Here is a 15,463-nt window from a genome sequence, read left to right as displayed (position 1 = left end):
CCTTTGCTTGTTTATTTAAAGAGTGCATTTTACAGCCCTACTTTTTTCCACAATACATTCGTTTCTATCGGTAGATGTGATTTGTTTTGATATTATATTTTAGTGTGATGTTCATTATTATGACTAAATTATCCGTAAAGTATTTCAATCAGTTTAATTTTAGTAATTGGTCGAACATTTTTTGTCAGTGCACTTTGATAAATCCTGGTCTACTGAAATGCCTAAAAATGACCATCTTTGTACTCCGGTGTTAATTGGCTGGTAATTATCTTTAAATATATCCTACTATTTGATATCCACAGTTGTTTTCCTTCCGCTTTTTTCCCTCAGACATATTTTCAATCGTTCATCGTGTGCTTGTGAAGATTGCACAGCTCATCTTCAGTCATTGTAACTGGCCGTGGTGCTGAAACGCGGTCTTGCACCTTTCTAACTTTTCTTCTTGATCTAAATTCATGACAACACCTTAAATAATTTGTATGTACTTCCAGGTACAAATGTTTATAAAGAAGTAAAAGATTTGTATTATGTCATAGTCATATTTTCGGTTTATTATGTATTTTACGTTTACTACTATTATTCCGATTAGATCACGTGTACGTTTGCGCTCATTTCTTAACTAGTCATTTTCCCCCTTTTGAAAAAAAAAGAAATAAATCAACTGTTTTTGGACGGTTACATTTTTCTTAAAATTGGCAATTTTAATTTAGCATTTTTACCTTTTATTCGTCTGTCGGGAGGTAATTACAAAGACGTTTTATACTGTTCAAACCTTTTTTTTCTGTAGTTCTTCAGAATGAACTCATAGTGCCGCTGTTGGTCAATATGTCAGTGAAGAGAGCAGATCTGCTGCAGTTCCACCCCCATCATCTCCATATTATTAGAGAGAGACAGAAGCTGAGAGCACAGTCTGAGGAGGAGAGAGAAGACAAAACACGGACATACTCTATTGATTATCATTCTCTTGGATTTACAGATTATTTTTATTCTTTTCACTTTGGATATACAAATGATTTCCTTCATTTTCTAGGATCTACATATTTGACTTCTTTAATCTTCCTTCTCTGGTCTTCTGCAAAATGTCGGACAGAACAATGGCGCGGCAAGTACTGCTGTTTATTTGGTTTCTCTCTCTCAGTTCAGCTCTCGGGCAGGTCAGTTACTCCATTCCTGAGGAAATGGCCAAAGGCTCTTTAGTCGGGAACATAGCGCAGGATTTGGGTTTAGATTTAAAGAGGCTGAAATCGGGGAAAGCGCGGATTTATACAGGAGACAGCGCTGAATACATCGAGCTGAATAAAGAAAGAGGAGTCCTCCTTATCAAAGAGAGAATAGACAGAGAGGCGCTGTGCGGACAGACAACGCCTTGCGCGCTGCATTTACAGATTATACTCGAAAATCCCATGGAGTTTTTTAGCGTTACTATTGAAATAGTAGATATTAATGACAACACTCCTAGTTTTAAAAATAGCAAGGTTGTTTTTAGAATTAGTGAAACCGCTATTTTAGGGTCTAAATTTATGTTGGAGCCTGCTGTAGATCTTGACGTGGGAATTAACGGCCTTCAAAGCTATATGCTGAAGCCAACAGATAATTTTAATCTTAAATATAAAAATCAAGCAGGAGACGGAAAAAACGTGGAAATGGTTCTTCAAAAGCCTTTAGATCGTGAAAAACAGAATGATATAAAACTAGTCCTCACAGCTGTTGATGGAGGAGATCCTCAGTTATCTGGAAGTATCGATATTCACATCACTGTTTTAGACGTAAACGACAATGCGCCTGTGTTCATGCAGTCCGTTTATAAAGCAACTGTTACTGAAAATGCGCCAAAAGACACTATTGTGTCCACAGTGAGCGCAACTGACGCCGACGAGGGTATAAATAGTAAAATTGAGTATTCCATTGCCAACATGGAAGATAATGTTCAGCAATTATTTGACATTAATAAGGATAATGGCCAGGTCAGTGTGGTCGGTAAAATAGATTTTGAGAAAGCTCGCAACTATGAGATACGCGTGCAGGCGAGTGATCACGGTGGCCTGACTGATTCATGTAAGATCATACTTGATGTTATTGATATAAATGACAATAATCCAGTGATCAATATCATGTCTAGAACGAACGTTATATCTGAAAACTCCGCTTCTGAGACTGTGGTTACAATGATTAATGTTCAGGATGCTGATTCGGGAGAAAATGGGAAAGTTCAGTGTTCTGTTAATGAAAATATTCCGTTTTCTCTTAAATCCAATAATAATAATTTCTTCAGTTTAGTCACTGATGGTGATTTAGACCGCGAGCGAGAGTCTGAGTATAACATCAGTGTGACGTGTGCTGATGAGGGCGTGCCCTCTCTCTCCAGCAGCGTCACTCTCTCCTTACAGATATCAGATGTGAATGATAACGCGCCTGTCTTTGAGCAGAGCTCATATCAGGCCTCTGTTCAAGAAAACAACACACCTGGTCTTTCCATATTCACAGTCAGAGCCAGAGACGCAGATTTTAACCAGAACGCCCGTGTGTCCTATATACTGGAGGACTCGTCGGTTAACGGAGTGCCCGTCTCCTCGTTAGTGTCCGTTAGTGCTGATAGTGGAGTCATACATGCAGTGCGATCTTTCGATTACGAGCAGATCAAAGAGTTCCAGTTCCGCGTAAAAGCGCAGGACGGAGGCTCTCCTCCTCTCAGCAGCAACGTGAGCGTCAAAATCCTGATTCAGGACCAGAATGACAACGCGCCTCAGGTTCTGTATCCGGTCCAGTCAGGCGCTTCTGTGGTGGCTGAAATAGTGCCTCGTTCGGCAGATGTGGGTTATCTGGTGACTAAAGTGGTGGCTGTTGATGTGGACTCTGGACAGAATGCCTGGCTCTCCTATAAACTGCACAAAGCCACAGACAGGGCGCTGTTTGAAGTGGGCGCACAGAATGGAGAAATAAGAACTGTCCGGCAAGTGACAGATAAAGATGCTGTCAAACAAAGACTCACTGTTGTAGTGGAGGACAACGGGCAGCCCTCTCGATCAGCTACAGTCAATGTTAACGTGGCGGTGGCGGACAGCTTCCCTGAGGTGCTCTCGGAGTTCTCTGACTTTAAGCACGACAAGGAATACAACGACAACCTGACTTTCTATCTCGTCTTGGCCTTGGCTGTCGTGTCGTTTCTCTTTATCGTGTCCATCATCGCCATACTGTCAGTCAAATGCTACAGATGGAGACGCGAGCGGATGTTTTATAAGTCTGGAGCGAATCTTCCGGTTATTCCGTATTATCCGCCTCTTTACGCAGATGTAGGAGGCACAGGAACTTTACAGCACGTGTACAATTATGAGGTTTGCAGAACCACTGACTCCAGAAAGAGTGATGTGAAATACGGCAGACCTTGTAGTGAGAGCATTATTAGTCTGGACACCAGTGGAACACAGACACTCACGCATGCGCAAAGAGGAAATCTGGTCAGTGGAGATTTTGATGATCAGGTGAGGCTTTCTTATTAACAATATGTGTTGTAATTTTTTATAGAGACTGAAACCACTCAAACCATCCATGCCTTATGATATATTTACTGTTTTACAAAATGATAAAAGGCCAATTGCTGCAATAGTTTGTCTTTTTAATGTTGTGGTGTTGTGTGGTATTTTTATTCAATTTGTTTCTGCTTGTTTTCTTGTGATATTAGATATTTTGTGTTCATTTTTCGGTTGTAATGCGTTATGCGGTTTATCTCACTTCAAAGCGAGTGCCTAATGATCACCGGACATCTCAACTACTGTTATACACGTGCGTGAAGCAACCATTACGGACGCATCCTTCAAAAGCCCTACAAAACAAAAATACATCATTTTAAATTATGGTAATATATTGTTCTACTTTGACCATCCCCTGTCCTCTTTGAACACATTTTAGTTTTGAAAGCCGAATATCTTTAGTGAAGCTTGAACTGTAGTAACCGTAGCTGACCATGGTGCTGAAATGGTTTACGTTTCATGATTGTTTCTCCTATATTTCAAGTACTTAATAAATAAAAACTCTTCGAAAACTTTGTCTTAGATTTTTTAAAGTACATTAAACTGCCTTATTCACGTATTTTATATGTTTATTAATTGTTATTAGATATGTTTTCAACACATTCCGTTGACAAGAGTGCATCTATATTTGTACTATATAATACTTTTTATTTTATAATGCTTTCGGCTTGTTGGGTTATTTTTTATATGTTTAATTTAAAATCATGCCTCATTTCTTATTTTTAGATTGCATATTGATTACCTTTCAAGACGGTTGTATTTGAGTTATGATTTAACGGGAGATCATTTTATAACGCGTGTTATACTGTGAATATACTGCATGTTTTTAGTCATTTCTGTAGTTCTTCAGAATGAACTCATAGTGCCGCTGTTGGTCAATATGTCAGTGTAGAGAGCAGATCTGCTGCAGTTACACCCCCATCATCTCCATATTATTAGAGAGAGACAGAAGCTGAGAGCACAGTCTGAGGAGGAGAGAGAAGACAAAACACGGAGATACTCTGTTCATAATCATTCTCTTGGATTTACAGATTATTTTTATTCTTTTCACTTTGGATATATACACGTTTTCCTTAAGTTTCTGGGATCTACATATTTGCCTTCGTCTTTAATCTTCCTTCTCTGGTCTTCTGCAAAATGTCGGACAGAACAATGGCGCGGCAAGTACTGCTGTTTATTTGGTTTCTCTCTCTCAGTTCAGCTCTCGGGCAGGTCAGTTACTCCATTCCTGAGGAAATGGCCAAAGGCTCTTTAGTCGGGAACATAGCGCAGGATTTGGGTTTAGATTTAAAGAGGCTGAAATCGGGGAAAGCGCGGATTTATACAGGAGACAGCGCTGAATACATCGAGCTGAATAAAGAAAGAGGAGTCCTCCTTATCAAAGAGAGAATAGACCGAGAGGCGCTGTGCGGACAGACAACGCCTTGCGCGCTGCATTTTCAGATTATACTCGAAAATCCAATCGAATTTTACTCTGTTACAGTCGAAATAACAGATGTAAATGATCATTCGCCTTCTTTTAAAAGGTCTGAGATGCGATTTAGGATCAGTGAATCAGCTGTAACTGGAGCAATGTTTGTTTTAGACAGAGCGATGGATTTAGACGTCGGAATAAACGGTTTGCAGACATACACATTAAAGCCCACAGATCATTTTTCACTAAAATTACAAAGTCAGGCAGATGGTAGTAAACTAGTAGAAATGATACTTCAGAAACCCCTTGATCGCGAAAAACAAGAACATTTGTCTCTGGTTCTGACAGCGATAGATGGAGGAGATCCACAGCTGTCGGGTACTGCACAGATCCATATTACAGTGTTGGATGCAAACGATAATGCGCCTGTTTTTACACAGAAGATATATAAAGCGAGCATCACTGAGAATGCAGTCAAAGGCACAGCTGTAACGACTGTGAGCGCATCAGATTTGGACGAGGGCTCTTACGGCAAAGTAACATACGCGATTACAAACAGCCTCGACAATGTTCCTGAATTATTTGAAATTAATGAAGCAAACGGTGAAGTGAGAGTGATAGGGACTGTAGATTACGAGAAAGCTCGACATTATCAAATTCACGTACAAGCGAGCGATGACGGGGGTCTGACAGATTCTTGTAAAATTGATTTGGATGTGATTGATATAAATGATAATAAACCCATCATTAACATAATGTCTAAATTAAACAGCATATCTGAAGACTCAAAGTTCGGAACCGTTGTTACAGTGATAAACGCGCAAGATCAAGATGCGGGGGAAAATGGTAAAATAAGTTGTTCTATTAACGAGATCATTCCATTAACTTTAAAGTCGACAAATACTAATTTCTTCAGTTTAGTCACAGATGGAGATTTAGACCGCGAGCGAGAGTCTGAGTATAACATCAGTGTGACGTGTGCTGATGAGGGCGTGCCCTCTCTCTCCAGCAGCGTCACTCTCTCCTTACAGATATCAGATGTGAATGATAACGCGCCTGTCTTTGAGCAGAGCTCATATCAGGCCTCTGTTCAAGAAAACAACACACCTGGTCTTTCCATATTCACAGTCAGAGCCAGAGACGCAGATTTTAACCAGAACGCCCGTGTGTCCTACATACTGGAGGACTCGTCGGTTAACGGAGTGCCCGTCTCCTCGTTAGTGTCCGTTAGTGCTGATAGTGGAGTCATACATGCAGTGCGATCTTTCGATTACGAGCAGATCAAAGAGTTCCAGTTCCGCGTAAAGCGCAGGACGGAGGCTCTCCTCCTCTCAGCAGCAACGTGAGCGTCAAAATCCTGATTCAGGACCAGAATGACAACGCGCCTCAGGTTCTGTATCCGGTCCAGTCAGGCGCTTCTGTGGTGGCTGAAATAGTGCCTCGTTCGGCAGATGTGGGTTATCTGGTGACTAAAGTGGTGGCTGTTGATGTGGACTCTGGACAGAATGCCTGGCTCTCCTATAAACTGCACAAAGCCACAGACAGGGCGCTGTTTGAAGTGGGCGCACAGAATGGAGAAATAAGAACTGTCCGGCAAGTGACAGATAAAGATGCTGTCAAACAAAGACTCACTGTTGTAGTGGAGGACAACGGGCAGCCCTCTCGATCAGCTACAGTCAATGTTAACGTGGCGGTGGCGGACAGCTTCCCTGAGGTGCTCTCGGAGTTCCCCGACTTTAAGCACGACAAGGAATACAACGACAACCTGACTTTCTATCTCGTCTTGGCCTTGGCTGTAGTGTCGTTTCTCTTTATCGTGTCCATCATCGCCATACTGTCAGTCAAATGCTACAGATGGAGACGCGAGCGGATGTTTATAAGTCTGGAGCGAATCTTCCGGTTATTCCGTATTATCCGCCTCTTTACGCAGATTGTAGGAGGCACAGGAACTTTACAGCACGTGTACAATTATGAGGTTTGCAGAACCACTGACTCCAGAAAAGAGTGATGTGAAATACGGCAGACCTTGCAGTGAGAGCATTATTAGTCTGGACACCAGTGGAACACAGACACTCACGCATGCGCAAAGGGAAAGACTGAATTTTAATGATTGCGATAATCAGGTGAGAAATATGTTATAGTTATTTATTTCGCACTGTTTTAAAACTATAATTATTTATTTCACTATATTTCGTTTGTTTTAATTTATTTCGTTATTATATTTTGTTTATTTTTTATAGAAATGTTTATTCTGCACTTTCACTGATGCGTTTTCTGATCTGAGTCATACTTTTTTCATAATCTTTTGTATAAAATAAGGTGATTCTTTTCTTTTGCATATTTTAACTATTGTTATAGTTTGATGAACGTGACAGTATTGTGTATTCTGTAGTAACGTTGCTTAAACTATTACAGTACTCTGTGTACAGAGTACAGTGGCATCGTTTACATCGTGATCCTGAGGCACAGTTTGGTTTTACTCTTATTACAGTATATAAATTGCCATTATATATTTTTTTCCTTGCATATCTCTCTCTTTTGATTGTTCAATAAATTAGTAATTCTTGTCAGCAGAATAGATTCCCTGACCATGGTCCTGAAATGCGGTTACGCAGTTATTTACCTCATGTTCGCAATATCTTCAAGCATAAGACGATCTTTTTAGTTTTCCAACAGCCTAATGACATGTTCTCCTGTTTAAAATAAAACTAGAAACTGTTTTAGTAATAATAACATCGTTTTTTACGTTTATTTGTGAATTTTATTCAGGCTAATTGATCTGATCAAATAAGGCATGATCAAAACTGAGCTAACGTGGCTTGTATTTTTTATTATTTACTGTAAATCCTCATCCACACAGACTCATAGTCATTGTATTTAATAGCAATTTGTGTTGTTGTCGGCATATTTTTATTATATGTTTTTAGAACCTTTTTTCATTAAATTGCTTTCTTTACACGTCTGACATTGCGATAAAAGTATTTTAATTTTACATGGTATGTAGTTCTTCAGAATGAACTCATAGTGCCGCTGTTGGTCAATATGTCAGTGTAGAGAGCAGATCTGCTGCAGTTCCACCCCCATCATCTCCATATTATTAGAGAGAGACAGAAGCTGAGAGCACAGTCTGAGAAGGAGAGAGAAGACAAAACACGGAGATACTCTATTCATTATCATTCTCTTGGAACTAATTTTTTGTTGTTGTTGCTAGTTCAAGTATCTTTGGATTTATACATGATTTTCTGGAGGGTTTTGGACTGATTTTGATTTCTTCTTTAATCTTCCTTCTCTGATCTTCTGCAAAATGTCGGACAGAACAATGGCGCGGCAAGTACTGCTGTTTATTTGGTTTCTCTCTCTCAGTTCAGCTCTCGGGCAGGTCAGTTACTCCATTCCTGAGGAAATGGCCAAAGGCTCTTTAGTCGGGAACATAGCGCAGGATTTGGGTTTAGATTTAAAGAGGCTGAAATCGGGGAAAGCGCGGATTTATACAGGAGACAGCGCTGAATACATCGAGCTGAATAAAGAAAGAGGAGTCCTCCTTATCAAAGAGAGAATAGACCGAGAGGCGCTATGCGGACAGACAACGCCTTGCGCGCTGCATTTTCAGATCACGTTAGAAAATCCAATGGAGTTTTATAGCATTACAGTTGAGATTTTAGACGTTAATGACAACGCTCCCGTTTTTGCAGATAAAGAGATCAAATTTGATATAAGCGAATCATCTCCGACAGGAGCTAAATTTGTTTTAGAAACAGCCGTAGATGATGATGTTGGCTTAAACGGAGTGCAGAGTTATTTCCTACAGCCCGCCGATCATTTTATTTTAAAGACTCAAGACATGCCGGATGGTACCAAAAATGTTGAAATGATGTTACAAAAACCTTTAGATCGAGAAAAACAGGAGCATATTTCTCTTGTTCTTACTGCAGTGGACGGAGGAGACCCACAGCTGTCTGGAACAATTCCGATTATAATAACAGTTGAGGACGCAAATGATAACGCTCCGATTTGTTTTATGTCTGTTTATAAAGCCAGTGTTGCAGAGAATTCTCCGAATGGTACAGTTTTAACAACAGTGAAAGCATCAGATGCTGACCAAGGACAAAATGGCAAGGTAGAGTATCATATTGCGAAGTCTACTGGTGGCACAATTAACCTCTTTGAAATCGACAGAAGTGATGGAGTGTTGAAGTTATCTGGCGATATAGACTACGAAAAAGTTAAACATTATCAAATTGATGTTCAAGCCAGAGACCCTGGTCGTCACTCCGACACTTGCAAAGTGATTGTTGATATAATCGACGTGAATGACAACAAACCAGTAATTAATATAATGTCAAAAACGAGCACTCTTTCGGAGAATTCAAAATCAGGCACGGTCGTGACTATGCTTAATGTGCAAGACTCAGATTCTGGTGAGAATGGAAAGGTTCAGTGCTCTATTAACGATAATATGCCTTTTAGTCTCAAATCAACAACTAATAATTTCTTCAGTTTAGTCACTGATGGAGATTTAGACCGCGAGCGAGAGTCTGAGTATAACATCAGTGTGACGTGTGCTGATGAGGGCGTGCCCTCTCTCTCCAGCAGCGTCACTCTCTCCTTACAGATATCAGATGTGAATGATAACGCGCCTGTCTTTGAGAAGAGCTCATATCAGGCCTCTGTTCAAGAAAACAACACACCTGGTCTTTCCATATTCACAGTCAGAGCCAGAGACGCAGATTTTAACCAGAACGCCCGTGTGTCCTACATACTGGAGGACTCGTCGGTTAACGGAGTGCCCGTCTCCTCGTTAGTGTCCGTTAGTGCTGATAGTGGAGTCATACATGCAGTGCGATCTTTCGATTACGAGCAGATCAAAGAGTTCCAGTTCCGCGTAAAAGCGCAGGACGGAGGCTCTCCTCCTCTCAGCAGCAACGTGAGCGTCAAAATCCTGATTCAGGACCAGAATGACAACGCGCCTCAGGTTCTGTATCCGGTCCAGTCAGGCGCTTCTGTGGTGGCTGAAATAGTGCCTCGTTCGGCAGATGTGGGTTATCTGGTGACTAAAGTGGTGGCTGTTGATGTGGACTCTGGACAGAATGCCTGGCTCTCCTATAAACTGCACAAAGCCACAGACAGGGCGCTGTTTGAAGTGGGCGCACAGAATGGAGAAATAAGAACTGTCCGGCAAGTGACAGATAAAGATGCTGTCAAACAAAGACTCACTGTTGTAGTGGAGGACAACGGGCAGCCCTCTCGATCAGCTACAGTCAATGTTAACGTGGCGGTGGCGGACAGCTTCCCTGAGGTGCTCTCGGAGTTCTCTGACTTTACGCACGACAAGGAATACAACGACAACCTGACTTCTATCTCGTCTTGGCCTTGGCTGTAGTGTCGTTTCTCTTTATCGTGTCCATCATCGCCATACTGTCAGTCAAATGCTACAGATGGAGACGCGAGCGGATGTTTTATAAGTCTGGAGCGAATCTTCCGGTTATTCCGTATTATCCACCTCTTTACGCAGATGTAGGAGGCACAGGAACTTTACAGCACGTGTACAATTATGAGGTTTGCAGAACCACTGACTCCAGAAAGAGTGATGTGAAATACGGCAGACCTTGCAGTGAGAGCATTATTAGTCTGGACACCAGTGGAACACAGACACTCACGCATGCGCAAAGGGGAAAACTGGTCAGTGGAGATTTTGATGATCAGGTGAGAATTGTTTAATAACGTTTGCGATGCTTTTAATTAATTATTTAAAGAAGCTAATTTTAGTTTGAATTATTGACGCATTCACTAATTGTCTCTGCGTCAGTATACTTGTTTTTATGAAATTATTTTGTAAAATAAATGCTATTATATATATATTCAGGTATATATGGGTGTGTCCAGTTCATTTATTTGAACTGGACATACCCACAGCACATGGACATTTGTAATTATGTTTATCTATCTGCACACTTCTGCTATTAATAGCATCCTGTACATATATTCATTTATTGTAAATCTGTTCATAGCTAATAAAACCTGTATATAATGTTCATAGTACATCCATCTGTAAATATTACCATATTTTTTCTATAACTGCACTTTATAACTTATACCTGTATCCTGCACTTGCTGCTATTGCACTGCTGGTTAGACCTAAACTGCATTTCGTTGCCTTGTACTTGTACATGTGTAATGACAATAAAGTTGAATCTAATCTAATCTAATCTAATATATATATATATATATATATATATATATATATATATATATATATATATATATATATATATATATATATATATATATATATATATATTTTTTTTTTTTTTTTTTTTTTTATAATTTATTATTATTATTTTTTATTATTTGTTTAGTTTAATTTGGGTGCTTCATTCTGCTGTCGCAACCACTGATAAATCAGGGACTGAAAGCCCAAGGAAAGTGAGTGATTCGGTGGAGTTTTAAGTGCTGTATAGGCTATTTTCGGCAGTTATTCTCTGAAAATAATTGTTCTCTGTTGTTTGTGGATTAAATGAGTCTTGAATGATGGAATGGAAAAAGAGTCTGACATTTTTTCTATCTCACACCGATTTTCGGTCTTGTTTTCATTTACCCTGAGTAGAATTTGCTTTTGTCCTGTTTTAAGTATTATCCGTTTTCTCTTATTTTTAGTTGGTGTCTCACAGTATATTCTACTGAAATATAGGCTAGAGATTTTGTTAACATAACTTTCACTTGTTTTCGCAATCCAGTGAGCAATTATAGCCAGTGTTTGCTTCGCTGACCGTGGTGCTGAAATGCGGTTATGGTGGTCATTACCCTCTTATTCTTCTCAGCTCTCTAAAAATATGATAATTGTCAGATTTTCCTCAGTTTAATGGTCTGTCCTCACTTTTAAAACTAAACTATACACAATTGTATTCATTAATTGATCGTTGTTGCTTTCATTTTGGCAAATCTTTTGTTTATTTGATGTGTGTTCATATTGCGTCTGATCAATCTTGAAATACAGAAATAAATATATTTATTTATTCATTCAGGTTTTACTCAAACTTCTAATATGTGTATTTTTTTACGTAGCTGTTGTTGTTGTTTTGTTTTTGTTTTTTTATAAAGATGTGTAGTACTGCGCATTTAGTACACTGCTTTCTGGGATGTGTATGATACTGAGGTAAAGCTTTATATATTTGATAGATTCTGTAGTTCTTCAGAATGAACTCATAGTGCCGCTGTTGGTCAATATGTCAGTGTAGAGAGCAGATCTGCTGCAGTTCCACCCCCATCATCTCCATATTATTAGAGAGAGACAGAAGCTGAGAGCACAGTCTGAGGAGGAGAGAGAAGACAAAACACGGAGATACTCTATACATAATTATTCTCCTGGATTTACACATTTTTCTTTTTTACTTTGGATGTACACATGATTTCCTTTCGTTTCTAGGATCTACATATTTGCCTTCTTCTTTAATCTTCCTTCTCTGGTCTTCTGCAAAATGTCGGACAGAACAATGGCGCGGCAAGTACTGCTGTTTATTTGGTTTCTCTCTCTCAGTTCAGCTCTCGGGCAGGTCAGTTACTCCATTCCTGAGGAAATGGCCAAAGGCTCTTTAGTCGGGAACATAGCGCAGGATTTGGGTTTAGATTTAAAGAGGCTGAAATCGGGGAAAGCGCGGATTTATACAGGAGACAGCGCTGAATACATCGAGCTGAATAAAGAAAGAGGAGTCCTCCTTATCAAAGAGAGAATAGACCGAGAGGCGCTGTGCGGACAGACAACGCCTTGCGCGCTGCATTTACAGATTATACTTGAAAACCCAATGGAATTTTACTCGGTTACAGTCGAAGTTACAGATGTAAATGATCATTCGCCTTTTTTTAAAATGACTGAGATGATATTCAGAATAAGTGAGTCAGCTGTAACTGGAGCAGTGTTTGTTTTAGAGAGAGCAATAGATTTAGACGTCGGAGTAAACGGCCTGCAAACATATACATTAAAGCCCACAGATAATTTTTCTTTAAAACTGCAAAGTCAGGGAGATGGAGGTAAACTCATAGAAATGATTCTTCAGAAACCCCTTGATCGCGAAAAACAAGAACATTTGTCTCTGGTTTTGACAGCGATAGATGGAGGAGATCCACAGCTGTCTGGTACTGCACATATCCATATTACTGTGCTGGATGTGAACGATAATGCGCCTGTTTTTTCGCAGAAAATTTACAAAGCCACCATTAAAGAGAATGCTCCTAAAGGAACAATTGTAACGACAGTAAGTGCATCTGACCTAGATGAAGGCTTAAATAGCAAAATAAGGTTTTCAATCAAAAATACACTCGACGACTTATTGAAATTGTTTGAAATTAATGAAGCAAACGGTGAAGTGAGAGTGATAGGGACTGTAGATTACGAGAAAGCTCGGCATTATCAAATTCACGTACAAGCAAGCGATGACGGGGGTCTGACTGATTCTTGCAAAATCGATGTGGATGTGATTGATATGAATGACAATACACCCCTCATAAGTATTATGTCTAAATTAACTACCATAACTGAAAACTCTAATTATGGCACAGTTGTAACAATGATAAACGTCCAAGATCCAGACGCGGGAGAAAATGGTAAAATGTATTGTTCAGTTAACGAAAATCTTCCTTTTACATTAAAGTCGACAAATACTAATTTCTTCAGTTTAGTCACTGATGGAGATTTAGACCGCGAGCGAGAGTCTGAGTATAACATCAGTGTGACGTGTGCTGATGAGGGCGTGCCCTCTCTCTCCAGCAGCGTCACTCTCTCCTTACAGATATCAGACGTGAATGATAACGCGCCTGTCTTTGAGCAGAGCTCATATCAGGCCTCTGTTCAAGAAAACAACACACCTGGTCTTTCCATATTCACAGTCAGAGCCAGAGACGCAGATTTTAACCAGAACGCCCGTGTGTCCTACATACTGGAGGACTCGTCGGTTAACGGAGTGCCCGTCTCCTCGTTAGTGTCCGTTAGTGCTGATAGTGGAGTCATACATGCAGTGCGATCTTTCGATTACGAGCAGATCAAAGAGTTCCAGTTCCGCGTAAAAGCGCAGGACGGAGGCTCTCCTCCTCTCAGCAGCAACGTGAGCGTCAAAATCCTGATTCAGGACCAGAATGACAACGCGCCTCAGGTTCTGTATCCGGTCCAGTCAGGCGCTTCTGTGGTGGCTGAAATAGTGCCTCGTTCGGCAGATGTGGGTTATCTGGTGACTAAAGTGGTGGCTGTTGATGTGGACTCTGGACAGAATGCCTGGCTCTCCTATAAACTGCACAAAGCCACAGACAGGGCGCTGTTTGAAGTGGGCGCACAGAATGGAGAAATAAGAACTGTCCGGCAAGTGACAGATAAAGATGCTGTCAAACAAAGACTCACTGTTGTAGTGGAGGACAACGGGCAGCCCTCTCGATCAGCTACAGTCAGTGTTAACGTGGCGGTGGCGGACAGCTTCCCTGAGGTGCTCTCGGAGTTCCCCGACTTTACGCACGACAAGGAATACAACGACAACCTGACTTTCTATCTCGTCTTGGCCTTGGCTGTAGTGTCGTTTCTCTTTATCGTGTCCATCATCGCCATACTGTCAGTCAAATGCTACAGATGGAGACGCGAGCGGATGTTTTATAAGTCTGGAGCGAATCTTCCGGTTATTCCGTATTATCCGCCTCTTTACGCAGATGTAGGAGGCACAGGAACTTTACAGCACGTGTACAATTATGAGGTTTGCAGAACCACTGACTCCAGAAAGAGTGATGTGAAATACGGCAGACCTTGCAGTGAGAGCATCATTAGTCTGGACACCAGTGGAACTCAGACACTCACGCATGCGCAAAGGGAGAGGCTGAACTTCGATGATTCTGATAAGGTAAGCTTTACTATAAACGCATACCGGTTCAGTTTATTTATTATTAGCTCGCTTTCATTTAAATAACTGTCGAACACTGTAAGTAGACGTTTCTTTTCAGATATTTTATCATGTTTATAAAGACATGGCTTATAAAACTGATTCATAAATAAATTTTGTTATTATTATTATTATTATTATTATTATTATTATTATTATTATTATTATTTCTAAAAGATCTAAACTATTGAAAGCAAACAGCGTTCTGAATCATCACCTTTGCTTCGCTGTCCAGGGTGCTGAATTTATGTATTTTGCCTCCGCTCCAGATTTTAACCCAGAACATGCTCTGATATGTTAAAGACTATTTATAAATTGTATGTAGAGGTTCAGGGGTGTATATATGTTTTTCATTGTAGGTTTGTTTCACTCTGTGAATGATAAAAGGCAATTGTGCTCGATGGAATAAATTACCTAGCAATGGCAGATTAACTACATTTTCAAAAAGAGTTCAAAATTATCAGTTTCCTTAATGTTTTATTTATTTATTTATTTATTTATTTAGCAAATGCATATTTTTAATTCAATTAAAATAGGAACCCATGTGTTAAATTTGCATCAGTTTTACTTTCTCGCTTGCTGCATATTGTAACTGAATATATCATTCATTA

General features: G+C 40.0%; 2 protein-coding genes and 3 pseudogenes across 7 annotated transcripts in view; all 5 read left to right on the top strand.

Annotated features, from left to right (window-relative positions):
* Positions 1 to 15,463, top strand: part of LOC130240345 (putative protocadherin beta-18) — a 287,342-nt gene that overhangs the window by 183,362 nt on the left and 88,517 nt on the right. The window lies entirely within an intron of this gene.
* Positions 841 to 3,411, top strand: LOC130240352 (protocadherin gamma-A11-like; annotated as a pseudogene).
* Positions 4,541 to 7,082, top strand: LOC130240346 (protocadherin beta-16-like; annotated as a pseudogene).
* Positions 8,026 to 10,496, top strand: LOC130241136 (protocadherin gamma-A11-like; annotated as a pseudogene).
* Positions 12,185 to 14,755, top strand: LOC130240350 (protocadherin beta-16-like). Its single transcript, XM_056471832.1, is given in 2 exon segments — positions 12,185 to 14,634; positions 14,637 to 14,755. Coding segments are annotated over 2 exon segments (2,250 nt in total). The 5' UTR covers positions 12,185 to 12,416; the 3' UTR covers positions 14,669 to 14,755.

The sequence above is a fragment of the Danio aesculapii genome, chromosome 14 (assembly GCF_903798145.1).
Source record: "Danio aesculapii chromosome 14, fDanAes4.1, whole genome shotgun sequence".
Taxonomy (NCBI): Eukaryota; Metazoa; Chordata; class Actinopteri; order Cypriniformes; family Danionidae; genus Danio; species Danio aesculapii.
This window is presented reverse-complemented; position numbering and strand designations above follow the sequence as displayed.